Here is a 25623-nt window from a genome sequence, read left to right as displayed (position 1 = left end):
ACTTGAAAAACAATTAAGTCAGTTCAGGCTCAGAGATGTCCCAGAGACTTCTGGAAGACTACAGGCTGTTGACATTACTTTTGGTTGCCCACCAGAACTAGATGGTAAGAGCTGATAGCCAAGGATAGCCCACATTTAGGTTACAGACACTGAGAAATCAAGGAGGAACTGAACTGGGAATTGGCTTCCTGATGACTACCACTCGCTTGCTCTGGAGACTCATGGGTCCTGGGGATGTGGGATGGGGAGGTTTAGCACTATCCTCCAAGCACAGCATCTACGGTCATCACAAGAGCAACTGGGGCTGCTTGCCAAAGAGCATCACATAGGGCTGTTGACTGTTGGCATCCCCTCCTACAAGGAGGGGCAGGGAGGGTCACTGGATCCTTCCCTGAGTATCCAGCCATTGCTCCCAGCCAGTTGTATGAATTCTGCCCTAGCTGTGTGGGTCTCAGGAAGGGGCGGTGTATATGGTCGTCTTGGAAGACTATGGGGGAGAGGCTCCATCTATGTAGTTAAGGGAAGCCTTCCCCATGCTGGGTGCCAACCTTCTAGCGTAGCTTCTTTGGGGTCAGCCACGTTCCTACTTGCAAACCCTTGTCCACCTGTGCTTTGTAAGTGAGCTTGATGAGCCCATTGGTGGCCCAGGAGGAAGTAAACTTTGTTTTCCTGTTGGGATCAGATCCTTAGCATGAGAGGTTGAGGCTGGGTGAGAGGAGTGAATCATGACTTCTGAGCTGGGACATGAGAAGTGGCCAGGCAGTGACAATCAGATGAATGTGGGAATCACATGGTGTTTCTGTTGCATCCTGGCTTTGTGTCTGCATCACTGATGACCTCTCACAGCCCACATCAGTTCCGTAAGTGATTGCGACCTTGTATTTATCAGAATGCTCAGGATCCAAATGAAAACCACAACTCCAATATTCATCACCACACGTGAGGAGAATCCAGGGTGGATGAAGCGTCAGGGTTGCTTGATTATGCACCCAAAGGACCTTAGAAGAATTTAGAAAGGGTCCCAGGCAGGTGTCAGCAAGAACCGAGGGAAGGAAAGAGAGAAGAGGCTACAACATTGTTCCTACTGAATACTCAAGGTGGCGCGATCTCGGGAAAATCTTTCAGTTTCTATGAGCCTCAGTTTCCTTGATCGCACAACTGGGGGCTCGGGAAGATGGTCATGGAGTCCTTGTACCTGGCTGGCAGCCAAGTATGAACCGGTCTGACTTGTCTGAACTGATCTGAACTGGTATGAAAAGGTCTGAACTGGTCTGAACCGGTCTGAACCGGTTCCGGTTCAAATGACACACATGACAAAAACAACACGCAGGAAAAAACGATGCACATGACAGGAACGACACATGCGACAGAGACGGTATGCGTGGCGAAAACGACGCGCCCGACGAAAGCCGAAAGCACGCATGCCATTTTCAACACACGTGCCATTTACGGCACGGGTGCTGTTTTTGGCACAGTGCAACCTTCAGCACACGCGTCGGCCCCCACCACGCGTGTCGTTTCCGTCACGCATGTCGTTTCGCCACACGTGTGGTCTCTGTCACGCGTGCCGTTTCTATCACGCTTGTCATCTTCATCGCGCGTGTCATTCCTGTCATGTGTCTCGTTTCTTCCTGCGTGTTGTTTTTGCCATGTGTGTCTGGTTACATTTGAACTGGAACCGGTTTAGACAGTTTCTTTGACTGGTTCAGGCTGGTGCAAACTGGTTTAGGCTGGATCAGACTGGTTCAAACCAGTTCAGACCAGTTCATACTTGGCTGCCAGCCAGGTACAAGGACTCCATGACCATCTTCCCGAGCCCCCAGTTGTGCAATCAAGGAAACTGAGGCTCATAGAAACTGAAAGATTTTCCCGAGATCGCGCCACCTCGAGTATTCAGTAGGATCGATGTTGTAGCCTCTTCTCTCTTTCCTTCCCTCGGCTCTTGCTGACACCTGCCTGGGACCCTTTCTAAATTCTTCTAAGGTGATAAAGAAAGAAGAATAGACTGGCTGGTTCCAGATAACACCCTGACAGGAAGCCACAAGTCCCCATGCTGGTGATCTATCAGTCACATTGATGGCCTCATTCAGAAGCCCCTGCACTAACCACATCTCCCCCGTCACTCAACACAGCATTCTTCTGATTTTTGTCAAGATTACAGTGCTTCTCTGTCCCCCCTGCATGGGGAGGTGCGTCCCATCCCATGGAGTCACTGAATAGTGCTGTGTGGTGCCGACTAGAAGAGAAATGCCCCAGGTGAACAAGCTGGTTTCCGACTTCCGGGGATTCCTCACATTCCAAAGTCAGCATGGTCACTGGGGTCGTGCCAGGAAAACAGAAAGCTTACCTGCCAATCACTTCGTCGCTTACAGCCTCCCTTTCACTGCGCTCAAGTCAGGCATAGCCCTGAGCAACGTAGGCAGCAGGCCCTCAGAAAACGGCCACTGCAGTTACCCAACCCAGTGTTGAGTTCCACCTGAACCTTTTTCTGTTCTCCACCTGACTGCCTCTCCTCCCGGCCAGCCTCTGTGCCTGGCACAGGGTGGATGTTTGAGGGTGCGCTCGTTTGAGAAACACTCTCCCTGCTGGGCTCAGGTTGTGCTGTCTCAAACACCACCCTACTCCACAGCCAACCCCTCCCCTGCACAGAGTGCAGAAGTCACATTCCGACCTCTGAGTCTCAGTCTGACTCCTCCGCATCCTGCAGAGGGCGCTGCTGTGCTGCTGGCTTCCACCTAGGCCTCTACCCATGACTTAGACCCCTCCCGTCTGACTCCCCTGATCTGACAGCCTTGTCTATTCGTCTGGATATGCCAGACTAACTGGGCACGGGGCTCCAACCAGCACACATCTGGACTTTACCCGGGGCTCTAACTGCAGTTGGTCCTCTCAGCTGCCTCCACCTTACCTCTATGCCCCAGGTTCTTTCCTCTCAAGAGAAGGCAAAGGAGGAAGAGAGACAGGCTCGGTGCTCGCCAGTGCTTGAGCCTCCTGACTCCCTAGGTTTTCTGGTCTGCTTCTACAGCACTAACGCTTGTAGCACGTTTGTCCTGTCTCTTGAGAACGCTACTCTTGTGCCTGTATCTTTCTTTGGCCGATTTTTTAAAATTCCTGTCATTGCCAATATCCTTGACTGCCCATGATGAATAAATTCTGATGAATAAATAAGTTTGGTCAAAGACTCTGGGTAGAGGTTCTCACTCTGCCATACACTGTCTGGCCTCAGACTTTTTTTTACACACACTTGGTGTAAGTCTCCATTGTCGTAGAACTACGGCATTCTTCACGACCTTAAAAACAGCACCATGTAGATGATTCTGTGTCCCCTCAATCTGGGGGTGAGAGCGTGGTAGAAAGGAGGAGATAGGAGTGAGACCATGGAGAAATGGGATAGTTAAGGGAGGAGAGGGATGAAGTGGGAGGGCAGTGAGAGAGAGATCTTGATAGAGCCAGCTAGAAAGAAACCTGGTGCTAGGGAAATTCCCCCAAATCCACAACAATGACCCCAAATAAGAGTCCTATCAATAGTGGGGTGGGTGCCTGAACTGAACTTCCCCTCTAATCAGATGGGTGAATATCACAACTAACATCATAGAGCCTTCATCCAGCAACTAACAGAACAAGATGCAGAGATCCACAACCAACCACCACGCCAAGCTCCAGAAATCCCATTGAAGAGAGGGAAGAGGTAATACACGAGCAAGGGAGGGAAAGATCATGAGGGAGTGTTGGGAGCTGTGAACCCCCAGATCCTGAAACAACTTGTTTTCCCCTGATCTGAGTGCCTACAGCTGCTCTCAGCAGGAGACCTCAGGAGTTCCTGATGGCAGGAGAGTGGTTTCTGGTGGGTTTGGCTGGGGCGTGGCTATCACTATATAAGCTGCCCCTAAACACCATAAAGGAGGCATTCCTGGGGCATTCTAGCATCAAGGATGACCTGTCTCTCTCTGTCTGTGCGTCTCTGTGTGTTTCAATCTCCAGCCCCTTGCCCTCTTTACGAACTGTGCGGTGGTGCCTAGAGCATAGACAGGTGTGGTACGCCGCAAGGGAGAAATCTACAGAGACAGCTGAACCAAGCTCACTCTCACCCATCTCTAGACCATGTCTGCCACAATACTGATCCACAGGGCAAGATGTGCCCGCTGCTACAATAGGGGCATGACTATTTTGGTGCTAGCCAACTGCTTTGTTATTGGATTTAAGGTTTGGTCTGTGGGAGGGAACCACACCCTGAGACTGGCAAGCAGGTCAAAAGCTTGTGTGTGGGGAAAGCATGAAGCCAAGGGAAGAACCCAATACTATTATGTTCCCATGTGAACATGTTGTCAAGCCGACTTCCAAATTTTTACAATATTTAACCATAGACACATGTGGCTTCCCACCTGGGGTAGTGAAGCTCCTTTTTGTAAAGGGTGGTGTTTAATGAGGTGACTCATAACTGATCCAAGAGTGGAGAATAAATGGCCAATGAGCCCTGGGCCTTAAGTGGGGCATCTATGTACACAACCTCCAAAGCTAGAGAGCATCATGGAAGACAGGGCCGAAGTGAATGAAGAGAAGGAGCATTGGGAAGACTGTCTTGAAATGCTGCCACCTAGGTATGACACAGCCATTGCGACAATGAGCACACAGTAGCTGTGGACACCTTCAACTTTCCACCAAGAATGGAGGTGTGTCTAATAAGGCCCCACCCCTTCCTGAGGAGCTAATGGCGGCTAATACCTGCTGGAGGATAGGATGTCATTTTTTAAAAAATGGCTTAGTCACTGTGGAGATAGTAAGGAAAAAGAGGGGACAGCAGGAAAAAAAAAGGGGGGGATGTCCGAGGGCAATGGGAAGTGTGAATATAAGCATGACACAGCTTAGGCTCTGATCGCCCCTAAAAGGAAGGGTATATTAACTTTTATTCCTATATAGAAAATTACCACAAATATGTTAAATAATATAAAGTATTATATTATGGGTCACCTGGGCTATTTTCTCTGCCTGAAATCAAGCGAAAGCTGAGATCTTGTCTAAGACTTGGGGGTAATCTTCAAATTTACTGACTATTGGCAGAATTTGGTGGTTCACGATTATAAGATGGATGCCCTCAGTTCCTAGACAGGCTGTTATTTCTCCCCCAAGTGGCCTGTTGGCAAAGTAATAACTCTGGGGCATAAGGAACATTGCAGGTAATTGTCTTTGTGTGATTGTGGGTGGCTCTTCGAAGCCCGCAGGCGAACCATAAGGCTTAAATTCCTTTTTACCTATTCCTTATCTGGCCTTCAGATCTTTCAGAGGGCTCACCTGTTTAGTTCTGGTCCATATGAAAACCTCTTCTGTTTGATTATCTAAAACTCACCTGATTAGGAATCTTAATGGATTTTGAAATGCAAGCTAATTATGGGAAAGATACCAGATCACATTTCTTAGCTACTGTCCAGATTCCAGGGAAACAGAGAGTGAACCACCAGGAAGGGAAGCATGAGAATAATTCTAGAATTCTGTATAACCCAGGCCCTTGTCTTCAAGGGAAAATGATTGAGAGATTTTTAAGGGAAAGAACAGACATTGGGTTACAATGGAAACTGTGGTTCTTATGGTTTATTCATTTCTATGTGTCCATGCATGCATGCATCCATCCACCCACCCACCCACCACCCACGCACCCATCCAACCATCCATCCATCCATCCATCCATCCATCCATCCTCTATCCACCCTCTATCCATCCTTCTATCCTCCTATAATTTAGTATTTGTTAATAGAAAAACACTCTGTACATGTGCTTGGTCTCTCTCTCTCTCTCTCTCTCTCTCTCTCTCTCTCTCTCTCTCTCTCTCTCTCTCTCTCTCTCTGCTAATGATCTCCCTCGGGAATGATACCTCCAGGTGAGTTTTTCATGAGTGAAAGACAGAATCCTGGTTTGTAAGTCACTTAAAGTCAGTGTATGAAATAAAATTGTGTCAAAGGTTCTAAGGGACTTTTTGGAGCAAAAAAGTGATTTTTGTGGGTCACTTTCAGTCTAGACTTCTGGGTGCAATCAGATCTTTTGATGAACTTCAAAACAACCATGTGTCAGGAATCATACCAAAAAGATTTCTAGGCAAGTTGCAATATACCTTCCCTAGAAAGTAAGTCTGTCTTTAGCGTGCAAATTGCTACTATTTAAATGCATCTCTCACTCTAGCTTTTTGGATTGTGTGTCTTGTTGATTCCTCTGCTTTCTCAAGTGTTTGGTGTTTTGTTTTCCAGGAGAGTATTAAGTACATTGCATCATAATTCTACACCTAGGTGGAAACCACCCAAGGGAAGGGTAAGGAATTTTACCCCACAGTTTTGCAATCCCGGCCTTTAGAATAGTACCTCAGAGTACCACACAGCTCTCTTGAAAATTGAGTAGGTTCAATGGAGCAAAGTCTAGTCCAGTGAGCAATTTGTAGAAGTTCATTAACTAGATCTTTTTCTACTGCTTTTAGTTGCAATTCTGCTACAAATAAGGAGTCCAAAGAAGGAGCTCCACTTAACCAAACTAGGTTTATTTTTTCCCACTTTCATACCAAATAGGCCCTTATAAATATGGACTATTTCCTCTAATCCATTGATTGAATAAGATTATAATCATTTGTCCCAAAAATCTCTCCAAGGGATCATTCAGATAGTTCTATTTATTCAGTCTGGCTTTCTGGTGATGAAGTTCACTGTGAACTGATCAACACACACACACACACACACACACACACACACACACACAGTGCTGAAAATAGCCTGACTCCCTTTCAATAAGACACAAAGGGTATTTAAGCCTCAATTTCACATGCATTATTAATGTGCTTATTAAATATTAATAGGCCTAAAAGCCTGGAGCAATGTATATGATCAATACTGCATGACATATGAGTCACCCAGGGCTGAGGACAGTGTCTGTCAGCAGCTGTCACTCTTTCAGCATGGCAGCCCTGTGCCACCTGGAGCCCTGGTGTGCACACTGTTGCCAAGCCCAAGGCACTTCCTGTTGGCTCACACTGGCAGTACTTCAGAGTTCTCTACAGGTTCCTTCTCAGAAACGGTGATCTGTCAAGACTCATTAGAGAAAAAAGGAAGAGCCGGTCCTCAGGGATGGCTTTGTTTTCTCTTTTAAGCACTTCTGTCCCTTGAATCATAACACTGCAGAATCCATAATAATCTGACATTTGAACTGAAACAAAGTCTAATTCATCATCCTCAAACCTGGGGATTGAACTGCATCATCATGTAATATTTCCACCAACCCAGGGCCAGGGGAGGGGTGTTATAGCTACCATAGAGAATAAATGACTTGAGGCTACCTGAGTGTGGATAACCTACCTTAAGAATCTTTTCTTCTCTTAATTGACTTTGTAATATGAGAATTATTAGTGCAGATCTTCACATAGGATCTTGGGTCTACCCAAAGGCTGAGTTCCGTTTGCAGTCTAAATGATGGAGGCCTGCATGCAAGAAGCAGCCCACATTCATGTGTGGTTTCTGTGATCACTTAAGAATAGGAGGCATGGTTTCTCTGCTTAGAGGAAACCTCTTTTGGAGAAATTTCTCCTTTATAATCCCTTTGCCTGCCTGGTACCTGGCCAACTCTCCAATGACACATACATGTCCTCTTAGTTCAAAGATCTGTGGCAGAGAAGTGATCAGGAATTCTTGCTCAGGGCACCTTTCTTCATTTCATCCTTGACCATAAACAATGGCGCTTCCCTTTCTCCTTCCTTTCACTTTGTTTCAATGGGACTTCTAAGACTATGTGAGATTATTTTTGGTCTCCTCCACTCTTGGCTTTTGCCATCCCTAGCCTCACAATCCACTAAACCGGGGTCAGCTGACCTTCTCTTTTCTTTGGGTAGCTCTGAGCTCATTAGGAATCAGGTGGGCAATTGCCCTGGTTTCCAGAGTTGCCCCCGCATCGCTTCTCCATCAGCAGAGCCTGGCTTGTGTGGAGCTATTGCCTTAGTTCTTTAGAGAAGAAATGAAAGGTTATTTATTGAGTGTCTACTCTGTGTCAGTCCTGACACATGCATTATCTCAATAACACCTGACAGTGTCAACAAACTCGGCTGGATTCCCACTGTGCCCCTTTCACCAATGAAGAAATGAAAGTTCAAGGTCTGAGGTTACACAGTTAGGAAGTAGGGAGTCAGAATGGTGCTCAGGTTTGACTCAGTTCCTACAGTCACCACACTGTTAGAACCCTACCTTTGCATGCTGGTTGAAACACAATCATCTGAATATTCGGGTTTTGGAAAACCCTTATTTGTTGGACCCCATTCTGCTCAGCTGGAGGGCAGGCCTGAAGATTCAAAACAAAGCCCCTTCCTCTCCACTCCAGCGCTGCTCTTGGGTAGTAGCTATAGCCAGTGATGGAGAGGTATTGCTGGGCAAAGGCTAAGGCAGGCTCTGCCTGCCCTGCTTCTCAGAACTCCATACTGAAATTAAGGGTCCTTGTCCTCTGGCAATTATTTACATAAAAGCCTTTTTTGGCTGCCCTTTCTTTTGTTATCTCTTCTCTTCACTCTTTTAGGATTCCTTGGGTTGTCCTGCCAGATGAAGTACAGCCTGGTATTTCTAGGGGGCAGAGACCCACTCCAAGATACGGAAGCAATCCGCTGATGTGCCAGCCCCTTACATAAGGATGTAGTATTTACATACAACCTATATCTATCCTCCTTCCTGGTGGATCCAACTTTTTAACCTTTAGATATGATATTGTCCTTTACTAAGTTCAAGCTTGAGAATTTACAATTGAGTTGCAAAAGAAGAAATAAAAATATCTCTTAATATTGTAATTAAGTTTACTATTGTGTGCTGAGTCACATTCATAACTGTCCCAGGCCATATACAGATGATAGACCATAGCTGGGACACACCTGAATCCATTTATACATGACTTATAATAATAAATACAATATGAATATTATAGCTGTTGTCTAACAGTTTTTTGTTTAGGGAATAATGAAAAGGAAAAAAAAAACATGTCTGTGCTTCCTCAATTGGAATTCACAGATAGAGTGCTGTGAGATAATGCTCTAGTACATTGTAAAGATTTGTTATTCATTAGTTTAATAAAGTGCTGACTGGCCAGTAGCCAAGCAGGAAGTATAGGCAGGGCAACCAGACTAGGAGAATTCTGGGAAGAGGAAAGGCAGAGACACAATCACCAGCCAGATGCAGAGCAAGCAAGATGAGAATGCCTTACTTAGAAAAGATACTGAGCCACATGACTAAACATAGATAAGAATTATGGGTTAATTTAAGTTGTAAGAGCTAGTTAATAATAAGCCTGAACTAATAGGCCAAACTGTTTATGATTAATGCAAGACTCTGTGTTTCTTTGGGGCTGAACACCAGAGGATCCAGGTGGGATAGAAACTTCTGTCTACAATAGAGCGTTTCAAATCTTTATTTCAACACATGTCCCTGAGAAAACTCCAACACAGCTGGAATTTCCTCTTGAATTTTACAGACCCCCCCCCCCCCAGCCTTGCGTGACTCATGACTTCAACAAAGCAGGGCTAGGAAGCAAAGATGAAATTCTGCCCAACCCTCCCAGGCTCTGAAAACTGCCACCTCTTCCACACGGCACACACTCCTAAAGAAGTTCTCCATCAGTCACAGACTTAGCCCAGCTTCATACAAGTCTGGAAATATCATGGGCTGAGAGCCACCCAACAGAGTCTCTTCCTCGTTTTCTTCCTCCTAAGTTGGGCTGTGAGATACACCCCATCTGCACCCTTCCTCAGTGGCTGCCTGCACCCCTCCTCGGCGGGTGCCTGCACCTCTCCTCAGTGGTGCCTGCACCCCTCCTCAGCGGGTGCATGAACCTCTCCTCAGTGGTGCCTGCACCCCTCCTCAGTGGTGCCTGCACCCCTCCTCAGTGGGTGCCTGCACCTTCCTGGCATCTCTTCCCCCATTCTGAGCTGGAGGAACTGTTCAGACTGTGGCATAGGGAAGGCAGGGAAATGAAGCATTGACTCAGTTCAGAGTAGTCTCTTGGCCAGTATTCATTTCATGGTTATTGCAATTGGGATGGAAAAAAAGAATTTTAATTATTTGGAATAGTGAGTACTTACAAATGGGAACAGACCCTGAGATTCAATTCAACCTTTGAACAATAGAATAATCACAGAAGTGGCTGTTATTATCCTTTGCTCTCCACCCAATAGACCCAGTGTAGATTTGTTGAATTAAATTAACACTAAAGACTTACATTTATATATTGATTTGCAGTTTTCAAAGTATTTTAATTCTTAGTTTAGTGGAAAGAACCTTGAACTACCAACACACACACACACACACACACACACACACACTCTCTCTCTCTCTCTCTCTTCTTACTACTCAGAATAACCAAGCCAGGAGAAGAACTTTGGTTTGGGAAACATTTTGCCTGGTTTGAGTATGAAGAAATTTTGCTGAATGGCTTTGGGTAGAATTCACACCTCTTATTGAAAGCAAATTAATAAAGAGGGGGAGTCTGTTCCCACAATGCAGAACATTTCTGTTGACCCTTGAAGCCATTTCCAAGGTACACACTGGCAGCAGGTGCTGTCACTTGTCTCTATGGCCCGACACCAACATGTCCCTGGTGAGAGACTGTCTAGATACAGACGAGGGCTGTCCTCCAGCCTGGGGAGGCAGCTAAGTATCTGCTGGGACCAGCTCTAATCCAATGACTTGGAGCTGGGTTCAATCCCTCTAGGCCCCAGGCACCCAATGCGAGAAGCCTCTGGCACTCTGTCTCATTTATTCATTATCTCCCAGACAGTCCTATCCTAGTGGAGTTAAGTTCCAGCTGCTCATAATGGCCACTGTTTGATATTGTACCCATCATAGCTGCTTTCTCCTCTTCATCTTTTTTCCCCCCTGCAACTCTTGTTTTAGGGGTCTGTTTCTGGGAAGACCCAAACAACCTTCCCAAAGTACCTTTTCCTAGAAGGGTTTGGGTGAGCTCAGCACATCTAAGCCATCAAATCACTTAGTAACGTGGAGATGTGGGCTGGCACATTCTTTCCTCACATGGTTTTTGAGCCTATTGTTCATTGTCCGCTGGCTTCATTGCTCTCCTCAGTAGGTTGACTCCACTTACACTTAACAACCATGTAAAAATTTTAGTCAAAATATGACAAATTTTATCGCTAGGTTCTGGTTCAACTCTACATAGATTGAGAGAGACACTGAGATTTAAGAGAACTGGTCTTAGCCTTGTGGCGGTGGCGGCACTTACAGGACAGCCAGGATTACACACACACACACACACACACACACACACACACACACACACACACACACACAGAGAGAGAGAGAGAGAGAGAGAGAGAGAGAGAGAGAGAGAGAGAGAAAGAGAGAGAGAGAGAGGAGTTCCTGTTAGTTAGATGCTTAGCTTTCACACCATCCCAGAGGCAGGAAGATTCATCGCCAAGAGGAGGTTATTATCAGTCACATTTTCTACTCATTATTAGAGAGCATCTAGATTAAGGTTAATACACACATCATCTCTTCAGCATCCTTTTCCAATGGCTATATGATCCATATGTTCAGATATGGAGAACTCATCACTCCTATGTACTTACTAGCTTTAATCCAAGGACAGTTCGCCCTTGAAATGAACTGAAAATATACCTTTTGAGGCTGCCACCCTTTGGTGGCAATTAGCCCTAGAGACATTATGGGATGTAGTGATATGAGCAGCGGGCTGCATCCCTGGCTGCCCGCATGGCTAGCTTATGCCCAAAAATAATTACACGGAAACTGTATTCTTTTAAACACTGTTTGGCCCATTAGCTCTAGCCTCTTATTGGCTAGCTCTTACATATTGATCTAACCCATTTCTAATAATCTGTGTAGCCCACGAGGTGGCTTACCAGGGAAATCTCAACCTGTGTCTGTGTCTGAGAGGGGAATCATGGCGACTGCCTGACTCGGCTTCTTTCTCCCAGCATTCTGTTCTGTTTACTCCACCCACCTAAGGGTTGGCCTATCAAATGGGCCAAGGCAGTTTCTTTATTAATTAACCAATCAATGAAAACAACAGATTAGAAAGAAATCGCTCCCACATCAATGGGAGATGTAGAATGTCTCATTCCACAGTGCACATTGAAATAATTTGAAACACAGTCGATAGGCCTCTTCCATTTTCTTTTTTCCCAGCGTTCTTTCAACTCTTGGAAGAAGCTGAATAGTGGGTCCATGCAGCCCCTCTATGAAGCAAGCATCCCACTGCCTATCATGATCTCTTTTAGATTAATGTAACCATGGGAAACACAGCCAGTTGTCCAACAATAGGGGATCATGGTGTTTAAATTACAGTGTGAGGCAATGCCACATAGCCTTTGAAATAATGAAGATACTTAAAATATAAAATGTTCATAGCATATGAAGATGTGGGAATACAGTATGCAGTCAGAATTCGATTTTATGAAAAAAATACACACAGAATTGAAAGCCCCAGATATTAAGGCTGATAGAGTTATGTCTGGGTTTTGGATCTGTTTCTGCTTTTCCAGTTTCCTACAGAGGACGTGCATTTATCCACATCCATGGCAACGAAACCAAGGGGGAGAGAGATTAGTGCTCACAAGCCGTGGGGTCTCCCCATGCTTCTGATATTGCTGGTCTAAGCACAGCCAGCACTCCCCAGATTCAGAGGGGTTCAGGCAGACGGACAGCCATGCCCACTAGTATTGTCTCTGCAGCTTTTCATGGTTTCTCCACGGGATTAGAATCTTGGTTTCTCCACGGAATCAGAATGGCCTTTTAATGTGTCATCAGCCTGGGGGCGGCCAAGTGAAAGGCATGGAAGCTGTGCTTCTGTGGAACTAGAACCTGTGCATAGCAGGGGGCGAGGCACCGTTAGCTTTTCAGTCAACAGACAGCCACCCCACCTTGAGGTCCTCCAAGAGACAAGGCAGTGATTATGTAGGAAACTGAACAGAGCCCCAAGTGGCTACTGATGATGTCCTGGGCCCTGGAGCTGAAGAGAATTTTGGGAAATACTATTGCCTCTGTGAGGGTAGGCAGTTCTAGGATGCAGGATAGTAACATCTCAGGGCTCTGTATTTATGGGGGACACAGAGAAGGATGTACAGAGGAGTCACCAGGAATTCAGACCATTTTAAGAGTAAATGAACAGCTAGACACATGAGCTGGAAGCAGGGCAGGTGGCCACAGGGACAGGGCTAGAGAAGGGCTCCCTAGACATGACCCACAGGCTCACTGGTGTGGACTGCCATGCATGGGTAGCCCATGACTATCTTTCTCATGGGTTATTATCACCTGCAATAAAGTTCTGGATTAACTTCCTGTCATTTTCTTTGGAGGCCACAGTGACTGGATGATCCATGGTTCATATATATATATATATATATATATATCATATATATGATTATGCATATGTAGATATACATACACATATATAGTTGTACATATTATAAATATGTGTGTATTTGTATTAGAGAAGATTTTTAGCTCTATCTTTATGTTTCTAGATTGCTAAGACCTGTGCAGAAAATAACAAAAACTTTATTGTCCCATTTCCTGATACCCAGTGCACAAAACACGGGGAGCTCCCTTGACTTCCATACAGTATAGAGAGGCCCTTCTAGGGCACAGACCCACAATGCTGACTCGGGAACAGCCTTGCTTATGAACTGTCCCTTTTTCTTAAGCCCTCGTTTTCAATGAACGTCTCCAGTCAGTAAGTTTATGTCTTTTAAACTTTGACCTTGAGTTTGTGGGGAAAGTGTCACCCAGCTGGGGCAGCTTTAAGTGAACACATGGAATGCCTGCATATTGTACTTCCTGGGCTTGGAATGAAGACATCGGTTATTTTTAAAGAGCTTGTCGGTTTATGGGGAAAAGCTTATGACTCTAGCCCAGCATTGTGCTGTGAGTCTCTGCCGATGGTCCTTGCTTGCAGAGGGGTCTTAAAGGCGAGGCTCAGTGAAATGTGTAGAAGGGTGAAAATGGTCAAAACGATGCTGTTCCTTCTTCCTCTCACAGAGAGATGGTTGCAAAGTGAGTTACTGTAGGTTTTGACTCTAGGGCTTCAGTTTTGGCCAATGAGCACCAAGATAGTTTGATTACCCTTTCCCTTGAGCTTTGGAACTGGCATTGATTCAAGCCTTGCCACGCCACTCTCCTCTCTACCTCTCCCTGTATGTACTTTCTTGGCAGTCTGCTCCTCCAAATGCCAGCATGCTAGCCTTTCTTCTCGAAAAGACACTCGTTTGACATCCGGCCAGCTCCCATATCTGAGCAACGGCTCTAACAAGATGGGTTGATTTGGTGTATACAAACACATGAGTGTGCACATTTGAGTATGCGGGTGGTGATTCTGTGTTCACATGAATATCTGAGTTACATGTGTGTGTGGTGTGTGTGTGAGTGTGTGTGTGTGTGTGACTGTTTCTGCCTTGGGCATGTATGGGCTCCCGTGTGTGGGTATTGATCCTCTGAATGCATGCATAGTGCATATACTTGAGTGTGTTTCTGATAACCACATGTAGCAGATTGCTTAAAAGCACACGTTCCCCACACCTTAAAATCAGCTTGTACTTACATAGTTGTAGGCCAGGTCTGGGTGGAGATAATCGATTCCTGCGAAAAGATAACACAGGAATGGAAGGTTAAAACTGGCCGCTGTGTTCTCAAGAAAGCTGCCCAGAAATGGATGCTCCTTGTAGGGATGATGGCTCAGGAGACTTGTGGGAGTTGGGGGTGGGAAGAGGATGCTTATCCTAAACCCTTTGCTTTGCCTTCTGTTTCTGTGCGGGGGAGGGCTGCATCACTTCCTTGGTGGAGAGACAGCTGCCCCAAGACACACCGCAGAGCAGTGAAACCAATTAGAGCTCTGGGCCCACGGATAACGCTTCCGGATAAATGTCAGCAGTCAGGGGCTTAGTGACTGCGAGATGGATGGTTCATCACGGCGGCGATGTAAAAGAGATTTGTAGAAATCCTGACATTTCTAAAGCATCAACTAGTTTCTCCTCTGAAATGAAGCTGGCCCCGGGGAGGAAAAGTGATGATTATTTAACAGGGCACGGAGAACCGTGGATTAGCGGGGCGCACTCCAGCACGGAAATAAGAGACACACGGCCGGGTGAGAAAAGCCATTAGGAGAGAGCTAGCGGTTTCTAGGGAGGTGTTGTCAGCTGGGAGCTGACACTACTCTCTCCAGAACGTGCCTTTCTGGAAAACCAGAGGCTTCAATTCCCTCAGCTGGAGTTCTGTGCTTGCTCTTGAGCCGGAGCCTACTCTGGGCCCAGGAATCATTCCTAGGGTAGAATTATGGCCTATTTGTGCTGTTGAGTTTCATCAGACGCTTTGATCCAGGGGTAACTGGAAAGTTCTCACTCAGGTCTGCAGGGCTACAGAGTCTCAGCATAGGCTGTACTTGCACATATGGGCGGTGGGGAAACAGCAACAGAGCAGGGCCCTGCAACCGCACACGGTCATGGTTATACACGGAGGTGTTTGGAGTCAAAGAGCAGAGTTTGCCTGCTCACCGCCATGTAACCAGGAGAACGACTTCAGGGAGGTTGTTGGGTTTCTCTGTGACTGCTTCCTTCCTGAACAACTGGAGGAAAGGCTAGGGTGGGGCTCAAACTCATGCCGATGGCAGCTTTAGCCTAGCAGCAGGTGCATTTAATAGCTATCCTGGGACACTAGACTTGTAAGCTCGAAGCACCATTAAGCCTCTTCTGCTGGCATCTTTACCCCATTCATAGGAAGGCTTTGCCACTGTTATCGGAGCTGTGCCAGCCACCCTAAGGCGTTGTGGTGAGAAACAAAACAAAATAACCCCTCCCCCGCAAAAAAAAACCCTCTTGAATCATGGTGCCTGTATTCCAAGAGGAAATCTTCATTTTTTTTTTTCCAGGTCAGAATAGAAGTGACCTTCAGAGTTGGGGGAAATGCGTGTGTTGAGACCAGCAGTTCTATTCAAAGGCTCAGACGCTGTCATCCTGATGTGGATTCTGTCAAATAACAAGATCTCTGAGGTTTGACTTCATCATCTTTGAAAAGGGCTATAATTGTCTTCTAAGAGATCTTTTAAAGATTAGAAACAATTCGAAGAAGTATTTGGCTTATAGTAAACATGCTAATGGATTCTTACTATCATCATTAGAAATATCGTTTTTGTGGTTTGGATATGAAATGGCCCCTCCAGGCTCATGTTTGAACTCTTGGTTCCCAGCTGGTGACACTGCTTGGGAAGGCTATGAGACCTTTAGGAGGTAGAGTATCCCTGCAGGAAGTATGTCACTGGAAGTGGGCTTCGAGGTTTTGCTATCATGACCCACTTCCTGTTCTTTCTCTCTGCTTCCTGTGTGAGGTGAGATCTAATCAGTCTGTTTCCTGACTGCCGGGTTGGCTTCATGTTCCTCTTGCCACGCCTTTACCATGGTTTCCTCTGGAACTGTAAGCCAAAACAATCTTCACCTTCCAAACTTGCTTTTTGTGAGAGCATTTTATTACAGCAATAGAAAATAACCAATACAAAAATTGGTTTCAGAGAAGTGGGGCTGTTGCAGTGATAGACCTGATTATTATGTTGTTTTTTTTGAAGGAGTGTGAAAGACTTTGGAACTTCATGCTAGACTAGTTAAGTGCTGTGGACAGAGCTTAATGGGCCAATCAGAGGTGCAGAGAGTACAACGAAGAGGAGAGATCCAGCTCACGAAGTTTAAGGGAAATATGGATTTTATTAGCAGCTGGGTTAGAGGCTATTCATATGACATTTCAAGCAAGGAATCTGGCTGTCTTCTGCCTGTGTACTGAGACTTTGCATGAAGCTGAATCAACAAGTAAAGGACTAATTGCTCCGGTGGAGGAAACTTCAAAACAGAGTAACATGGAGTCTGTGGAAAGTTTATTACTGTTTAAATGTACACAGTGGGGAGGGAGGGAGCACCAGGAAGCTGAAGGTTACAGCCCGGGCATACACTGAAGAAGACTGTGCCATTAAAGGGTTTTGTGCCATTGTCAAAGCCTCCTGCTCGGCACTGAAATGACAGGGAAGATGCCCTGAGGGCAAGACCCACCTGAAAGGAGGGACACCCAGGGCTTTCCTGGTCCTGTTAAAACAAATGCCCAGGGAAACTTTCACCAGCATCAATGCTGGTATCCAAGTGCTCCAACCCCAGATCAAGGGAGCTAGTTTCCATCCCAAGACGGTAGCACAACTTGGTAGTGTTCTTTGGGTGGCTCTAGTTCTGGAAGCGTGAAAGACGGAGGACTGGAGAGTGGGGCCATCATTTTCCTCTGTGGTTCCAGAGAGCTACTGTGACTAGGCAATGGGTGTCAAGCTTGGAGGAGCCTGTGAGGAGGCCCCGAGAAGCTATTCTGTGGTAGAGATTCCACGGTTTTGGAGATGCCAGAACTGTGGGATGTCTGCTAAGGAGGGCTGCATTCAAGGAGTAGAGCTAGCCTAGAAGAGAGATATGTGACAGGCGACAAAGCTGGAAGAACTGAGCCACCTCAGTGCCTTGAAACTGAAGCCCCAGATGCCGGGCGTGAAGCTAGGGTTTTGGTGTTTATCTTGCTGGTTTCAGTCTAGTTTTTGTTCAGTATTTCCTCACTGTGTTCCCATTCCTCCTCTTTGGAGTGGGAATATATATTCTATATATTGGAAGTATAAATTTATGTTTTGGTTTTGACAGGGGATTTACCTTTTGAAATTCGACTAAATGTATTTTGTATTATGAGATAGTCTCTAGACTATGAGGCCCAGGGGTAGGAGTTTGTGGTTTGAAGATATAATTATCCCCATTGGTTTACACATGTGAACTCTTGGTCCTCAGCTGGTGGTGTTGTTTGAGAATGTTGTGGAACTTTAGGGGGTGGGACCTCACTGGAGGAAGTTTATTACTGAAGGTAGACTTTGATGTTCATACTGTAGTCCCATCCTCTGGTCTCTCTTTGTTTCCTGTATGGGATGAAATGTGACCAGCCACCTTCCCAACTGCAGGGTGGCTTCTCCCTCCTGCTGCCATGTCTTCCTTGCCATGATCTGCTGTCTCCCCTGGGATTGTAAGTCACAGTAAACACTTCCTTCTCTATCTTGCATTTTGTCAGGATATTTGAGGTAACAACAGAGAAGCAACTAACACAATCTATCACATCACTGGGACAGTTTTAGCAGATGAACAAAGACATCTCTAGTAATTGCCTTGATATTAAAATCTGTGTTGAGATGAAATTGTATATACTTGTTGAAATTATTTAACATTGTTAGGCAAAAAGTTTGGTAACAAATGAGAAGCTAAACACGGCCCTCCACAACCACACACAAAGAGCATGCCTTTAAGATTGGAAGTCAATTTAAAAACACAATTCCTTGTTCTGAGAGTGAACTTTGTTTAAGAGAAGAATTAGCAATCTCTTCTCCATGAAGGGAAATACAAGAGCAAAGAGATAACATGAGACCAGGAAGGAGTTAGATTTCAATACAATGTATATATTATAATTATAATAAAGAGTCCTTAGGTTAAGAGAAAGAACTTTGTTAAAACGGTTGCAGACTTGGAACTGGGAAAGAAAATACCATTGATAGAACTGTGAAGGATGAAAGACATTTTTCTCTTAATAAAAGAATGATTTAAATTAAAATAATAATTCAATAGATTGTATTTTAATGTTCTTGTGTATTTGATTATCTCTTAAGGTAGAATATACTGAACACATGTTCTTTGTGTGTGTGCATGCTTCATGTGTGTGTGCATTTGTTCTTATGCATGTAGAAGCCAGAGGTAGATGTCAGATGTCTTCCCCAGCTTCGCTGCCTTATTCTTTGAGGCAGCGTCTCTCATTGAACTCTCAAGCTGACTCAGGTTGACTTAGCAGTGAGTTCCAGGGGTCTGCCAGTCTCTGTTGCCTGACCTTGATCCCTAGGGCTGGGGGAACAGAGGCACTGCCTCCCTCAGCTTTTATACAGATGCAAGGGATTGGGGCTCAGGTCCTCATGCTTTACTGACTGAGCCACCTTCCCTGATGGAACAAATATTCTTTTATTTATTTAGAGAAAGCAACAAAACAACCCAGCAGAGCCTACCCTCTCACAGAACTATAAGACACAGTAGCTTAAAAAGTTATCTAGGTGTTTTGTTCTGTAGCAGACGTGATTAAAACAATAGAAAAATCAAGAATTTTAATTGAGAGATAGTGAGTTCAAATTACAGGGAATTACAAAGACTACTAATCTACAGAATTAAGATCAAACAGGAAATCCTTCTGGGACTTTCTAAAGGGTTTTTGCCTTTCAGTCTGGGGCAGAGTGAGGCACCTTCTCATTTGCCATCTTTGGAAGGGATGGCTTGGGTGTCATTCAAGGAGGCTATGGACAGACACTGAAGCTGGCATCTATAGTGCTGTTGGAAAGTTGATCATGGCAGTGTGTCTGTTGTCGCTGTTGTGCCACATTCAAGGTGGCCTCTGTTTACAGGATAGGACACCCAATGGGCTGTTACATTGGCTCTCACAGTATATCCTAGGTTCCCCTCTGTATGCTGTGAATATGTTTTATTACTGTTGGTTAAGAAAGAAGCTGCTTTGGCTTATGGCAGGGCAGAATATAGGAGGCAGGAAAACTGAACTGAATGCAGGGAGAAAGAAGGCAGAGTCAGGTAGATGCCATGTAGCCGCTCAAGAAGCAAGAGGTAACAGACCACGAGCCTTGTAGTAAAATATAAAACTAAAGAAATGGGTTAATTTAAGAGGTAAGAGTTAGTTAATAAGAATCCTGAGCTAATAGGCCAAACAGTGTTGTAATGAATATAGTTTCTGTGTGATTATTCGGTCTGGGTGGCCGGGAACCAAAAAAGTAGTCTCAGATTACACCAGGTGATTTCTTCCAAATTTAGATGCCTCTTTTTCTGGGTGACCTGGCCCCAGCTGCTTTGGAAAGGAGGCTAAGCCAAAGAGTTCAGAAGGAAAAAAAAATATCTTCATAAGCTCTGCTATCTCTCCACACAGTTCCTTTCTTCTAGGGAAAGCTCTCAGCACCAGAGAAGGCTTTTACATCCACTTCAAAACATCTCACACATCAGAGGCCTAGGGAGCATTGTTTCACATTGTCCTTTAATGAGTTCCCACAAAGACAGAGCAGATTTAAACAGCCTGGTCTCCCTTGTTTTCCCCATCAATTCTGCTTCAAAGGCTTGCTTTTCATCAACAGTGTTCTTTGAGGATGTAGGATGTTGGGAAAGGAGAGGCTCTATTGTTTCAGTGCTACATAGGCTTTGTAGGTAATTAAGCAGATAATGTAAGCCACAGTGGTACTTTTAGTGGAAGACCCAGGGAGCTGTCCGAGGGGGGCGGAACATTCCAGCAAAATGACGGCAGGGCAGCGGTGCCGCCGGACCTCTCCAGAGGCAAGGCTCTGCACAGTTAGAAAAACGCTAATTCACAAGACTCTGAAATCTCTAGCCTGCATAGCAGGGTAACATATGGAGCTGTCAATGATATAACCATTATCAAAGACTGCCTGACAGGGGCTCGTTTTGAAAATAGCATTAAAGCCAAATTTTCTAAACTTCAATCTTGTCAGGAACCCAAAGCCACACTCTCAGATAGAACATTCTGTGATTATCGAAGTGGATTTTTTAGTTCAGCCATTGAAATAGCCCACATGGATCCCTAAAACAAGGAAGCCGAGTATGTCGTTGGGTGGTAGAGAAGCTACCTCGTATGGGTGCAAAGTCCTGGGTTTAATTCCCTATGGTATGGAAAACGAAACACTAAAAGGTGAAATGGAGCTGTTTTGAAGAACTGAATTTTAAATTGCTGTTAGTTTTAGTTATTAACTCAGAGTGGCTATGCATATTCAGAGGTCATAGCACAGTACAGTGTGGATCTAGGGGAACAGAAAACAAACCTATATGAGTTTAGAAGACTTTTCAGGATAGAGTCAGTAAGAAAGCAAGTCAAGGACAGACTGGTTTCTTTGGTTTCTTATTTATCAGGTCAAGCAGTACTTGTTGAGTGAATCACCAAGTATCATGATTATGGATCTGGATGAAGGGGTAAGTTTTGTCAAAGTGTGGTTTGGTTGTCCAGCATCAAAGCTGCTAATTTCCTCACTAGCCTCTATCAAACACAAGTCTTTCATGTCTGGAGGCACGGAAGGCACTCTCTTGCAAATGACTTAAGGGCTGTGAGATACTCACCATCATCCATAATTCCAATGGTCACTCCTTTTCCGGTGTATCCCAGCTCCCAGGCTTCGGCCACATTCAAGTCTAGCCCAGGAGTGCCATCAGCTTGCCCAGTGTTGAACTGATAGGGGAATGCAAAGCAGAGAATTGCATTGGTTTGGTGCTATGACATATGCTGGCACTTGGTTGCCAGACGTGTTCTGCCTGGCCGGCATAAGGTTCCACCCTTCATGAAACATGCTTTAAGATGACCCACTTCACCCCTTAGAGGCTTTGTCTTCTATTTGCTTCACATAAACAACTGATTTTTTCTGTTTTATGACTGATTTTTTTCTGTTTTATGTAAAGATCGAAACTGTTCTAATGCCCTTATCTCAAAACTAGATTTCTGTCTTTAAACTTGTATAAGAATAGACGTGTAGCTTGGTGATGTCTTTGTCTAATGTACACAAAGCCCTAGCACAAAGCCTAAATTCCTGGCACCACACAGAAAATTAAAATCACTTTATGTAACGATCTTGGAGAGGCCCTTACAGCAAACCCTCCAAATAGGGAATGAAACATTCACTGTCAAAGCTCGGTTTAGCTCATATTTTGAGCTTAGCATATAATATCTTGGGTTTTTACTGAATAAAGTTCCTTCACTAAATGAAAAAAAAAACATTTCTTTTCACAGAAAACATTCTACCTTGGGAATTTTTAGCACCACTGTACCAAATCTTGTTGAATTAAAGTCAGGATAAGTGGCTATTCTTTAGTGTATGTTTTACTACAAAAAAAAGTCTTTCTCATTTTTTTGTATGTATTCATGAGTGTGTTTATGCAGATGCATGGGTGTGCACAGCAAATTGTGTGTTATGTGCATGTGTGTGCAGATTAATGATCATCTTTGGGTATTGTTTCTTAATGACCATTTTGTTTTAGGAGACAGTTGAGGGCTTGTTAAGTGGGCTGGAATGGCTAGTCAATGAGCCCAAAGGGTCCCTATCTCTGATGCCTCAGTTCTGGAATTACATATATATGCCACCATTTCTAAGCACTGTTTCAAGTGGTTTTCATGTGGTTTCTTGGAATTGAACTCTGATCCTCATGTTTACATGACAAGTGCTTTATTGACTGAGCTATTGTGCCAACCCTTCCTTCATTTTTAAAAAGAAGGAAGATGAAGGAATGATTCACACTAATACATTCACTAGCCTCTTTCCATGAATATATGATCTTTACAGATTGACGCAATGATGACTTATCTTCAACTATTTCTTCAAATAGTGAAGTTGGAGAGTGTGCTCACAGAGGCTCACCATGACCAGAGGCTGTTCTGATATTACTAAGACATTGTTGGAATGGAATTAGTATCATTAATATGCTTTACAGAAGTTACTATTCTTTTCCTTCCAAGCACACATTAAAGATTATACCTCCTCTTTCCTTTCTTTTTCCCCTTTCTCTTTTAGAATGGTTATGTAACTGGTTCTGGCCAGAACAATGTGAGCACATGTGCTTTTTGTCACACCAAGGCAGAAGTTTCAAGAGCCACATACAGTTGCTGAGGTGCTGTGGAAGCATTTAGGTAAAGTTCACAAAAAAAAACAGGTGTTGAGTTTAAGAAGCTACCGTGACTTGGGATTATTTGTAATTGCAACAAACCTACCATATCCTGATTAATACACATAAGCTCATTCAGTTACCCAAACTTTCAGAATTCTATGTCCAAAACCATAAGGCCTAGCCAAACACTGAAGCCTCAGAGGGAAACTGGGATGCATCTCTAGTGTGTAATAGTCTTTGTCATTTAATTTTCTATCTTGTTCATCATCTTTTAGTCCTACATAAAGTGAGACATCACTCACATTTATGAATCAGTCATTTATAATGTGCTCTGCAACTTAGGTTGGTTCGGAGTCATTGATCTCCTTAACAAAGATTAATTTTTATTATTTTTAATTATGTGTATATATGTGGGTTTATGAAGGTGACTGCAGGTGCCTAAGAGGCCAGTGGTGTGGGATTCACTGAAGCTGAAGTTCCAGATAGTTGTGGGCTGCTTGACAAAGGTGTTGGGAACTGAATTTGGGTCATCTGGAAGAACAGTACATGCTCTTCATCCCTGAGCCATTCCTCGTGTCCCTATTGATCTTCTAAACATAGCCGAGCCAACCCACAGGGGTCATGATGGGTTGTAGATAAAACAGAAAGTTCTTGCCATAAGACAGCCTAGGTTCTGGTGATGTAAATCCTGATTCACTGCTACTGTTTTGGGCTGTGTTGAAATGCCACCTTTGATTCTCTCTCAGCTCTCTTACTCATGAAAACCCTGGATTCTTACTCTTATGACTATGACTCCCATATGTCCCTCCAGCCTTTCTGTGTGCCTGTTGACACTCTGGATGACTGCTCTTAAATATTCGATATGACTTTCAGGTAGATCGCATGTCTTCCCTCTCATACAGGTATAGCTGTTCAGAACCCAGGCCAATGTGATCACGATCAGCTATTGGTAGAAGCTTAGGGGTTAAGATGCATAATAGACAGAAAAATCAAACATCTTAGAGGGCATAGAGGCATTCATTGACTTGGATGCTGTGTATTATTCTGCCAAATAACAAACAATTTCATCCTTCAAAGCAAAGACCATTGTAAGCAGTAGAGAAACTTACCAGGTACCATTGCTTTGTAAAAAGAGGATCGTTCATGTTGATGTCAATTTCATTGATGTCCCTGTACCCTCTCTTTTTACGGTCAAATCCTTCTTGTTGCAGGGCCATCTTCACCTGGAATGACAATATCAATAGATTACCCAAGCACTAACCTTAATACCCTTTCTCCTGGAACTTGTTGCCACAAATTCAGATTTTATTTGTAAACAATATTTGTGTTCAAGCACATGCTTTCTTCATCAAAAGTAAGATTGGACTATGTAGGATCTCATTCTATACATGTTTATTGTCTAAGAGCATTTACCCGTGGCTATATAGAACAACCATACATTGGTGATGGCATCCGTGAATGGAGTCAGTTCACAGGTTTGTGAGTGTAAAGCCAAATTAGATAGCGCCAACATAAAGAGTGGAGAGAGATTGGTTACCTGCCATAAGCAAAGAGAGCATGGGAGTTGTTTTCAAAGAAATACCTCCCCGCCACCCCACCAGGACCAAAGGAAACTGAAATTTTATTTAAGTGGCCTATGCATTTTCACACAGGGATGGACCAATTCTTGAGTACATTCTCAGTTAAGATGTCATTCCTGAGCATGCTCAGTTTAAGTTCATAATTTAGGAAGGAAGGATAGTAGACACACATGCTTAGTGTATAGCCCTAAATAAAACACATGTTTAAAAGATCAAATGCGAAGACAGGATGCCTCTGGGCATGCTCAGCTTGTGACATAAAGTTTTATCATGCAAGTAAGGGAAAAGACACATTGAAAGTACGATAATACATACATTTTCCCCTGCAGGTGCCTGCTTCTATCAGGGTTTAATAATGGCTCAAAGGAAATTCCCTTACAACGAGAATTGGATGCAGAAAGTATTCTTGAGGAAGACAAGGCACCAGGGATCATTAAGTGAAATACAAGAAGACGATAGAACTTTCAAGTTAGGAGAAGGAAGCTGATGGGGATTGAGGGACAGTCCAGGGTGAATTCTGCATAGCTTGTGTTGCTGAAAGTTGTCATGGAGTCTTTGCCTTTGCCGTGAGTGCTCTAGCATCACACTTGAGAATCAGCTAACCAAGGAACAGGCAAGCCCACTGCAAGGCTCCAGAAGGCAAGGGAGAGCCCCTGAGAAAGAGGCTGAAGCACTGCATAGTTTTCCTTATTCTCAGAGTTCAGTTCTGGGCAGTCAGGCAGAATCCCAAGCTCTTGGATAGAAATGAAATTCTGGAGCTGTTAGTTCAATCAGGCTCCAGTCCATGACCAGACTCCCTTCTTTTCACTTAGGAATTCACTACTTTATCATCCAATTGCTGTGGCTTCTCTCTCTGACAACCTATAAACTCAGGGTTGAAGGACCCACATAAAAGGGTATGTACTAGATATTTATTATTATTTTTATTAGATTTTGTGACCCAACACTCTATTTACTTCTTCCCAATTCTCTCTAGAGTGTTTGGGGCACTTTATTTCTGTCTCTGGAGTTCCATGTTAGTAGGAGTGAAGTTCTGGCAGCTTCCACTCTCATGACAGCAAGGGCTTCCTCAGTCTCACGATGCCTCTTTTGGTGGCTTCTCTCTTAGCAGTTTGATTATTAGGAAGTTAAGGCAAGGACAAAGAATACTTGGGGCCCATTTACCTCAGAGTTCACTTACTGCTCTCTCTCTCTCTCTCTCTCTCTCTCTCTCTCTCGTCTAAAGGATCCTGGTTAGAGCTTCTATAGACAGGCACCGTAGGCTATCTAAAGCTGACTCGTCAAGCTCCCGTTGACTATGAGACCCTGGTAGCTTCCTGACAGCTCTCC

At 44.4% G+C, this 25623-nt stretch overlaps 1 protein-coding gene across 1 annotated transcript in view; it reads right to left on the bottom strand.

Moving 5' to 3' along the window:
- The window catches only part of Pcsk2 (proprotein convertase subtilisin/kexin type 2), a 230765-nt gene that overhangs the window by 73357 nt on the left and 131785 nt on the right, over positions 1 to 25623 (bottom strand). The window contains exons 3-5 of the mRNA XM_075962339.1: positions 23824 to 23937; positions 21179 to 21287; positions 14569 to 14606 (exon numbers count right to left, since the gene is read on the bottom strand). Coding sequence (XP_075818454.1) covers positions 14569 to 14606; positions 21179 to 21287; positions 23824 to 23937 — 261 coding nt within the window. The remainder of the gene's footprint in view (positions 1 to 14568; positions 14607 to 21178; positions 21288 to 23823; positions 23938 to 25623) is intronic.

The sequence above is a fragment of the Microtus pennsylvanicus genome, chromosome 2 (assembly GCF_037038515.1).
Source record: "Microtus pennsylvanicus isolate mMicPen1 chromosome 2, mMicPen1.hap1, whole genome shotgun sequence".
Taxonomy (NCBI): Eukaryota; Metazoa; Chordata; class Mammalia; order Rodentia; family Cricetidae; genus Microtus; species Microtus pennsylvanicus.
Note: the sequence above shows the minus strand (reverse complement) of the source record. Positions and strands in the feature narration are given on the sequence as shown.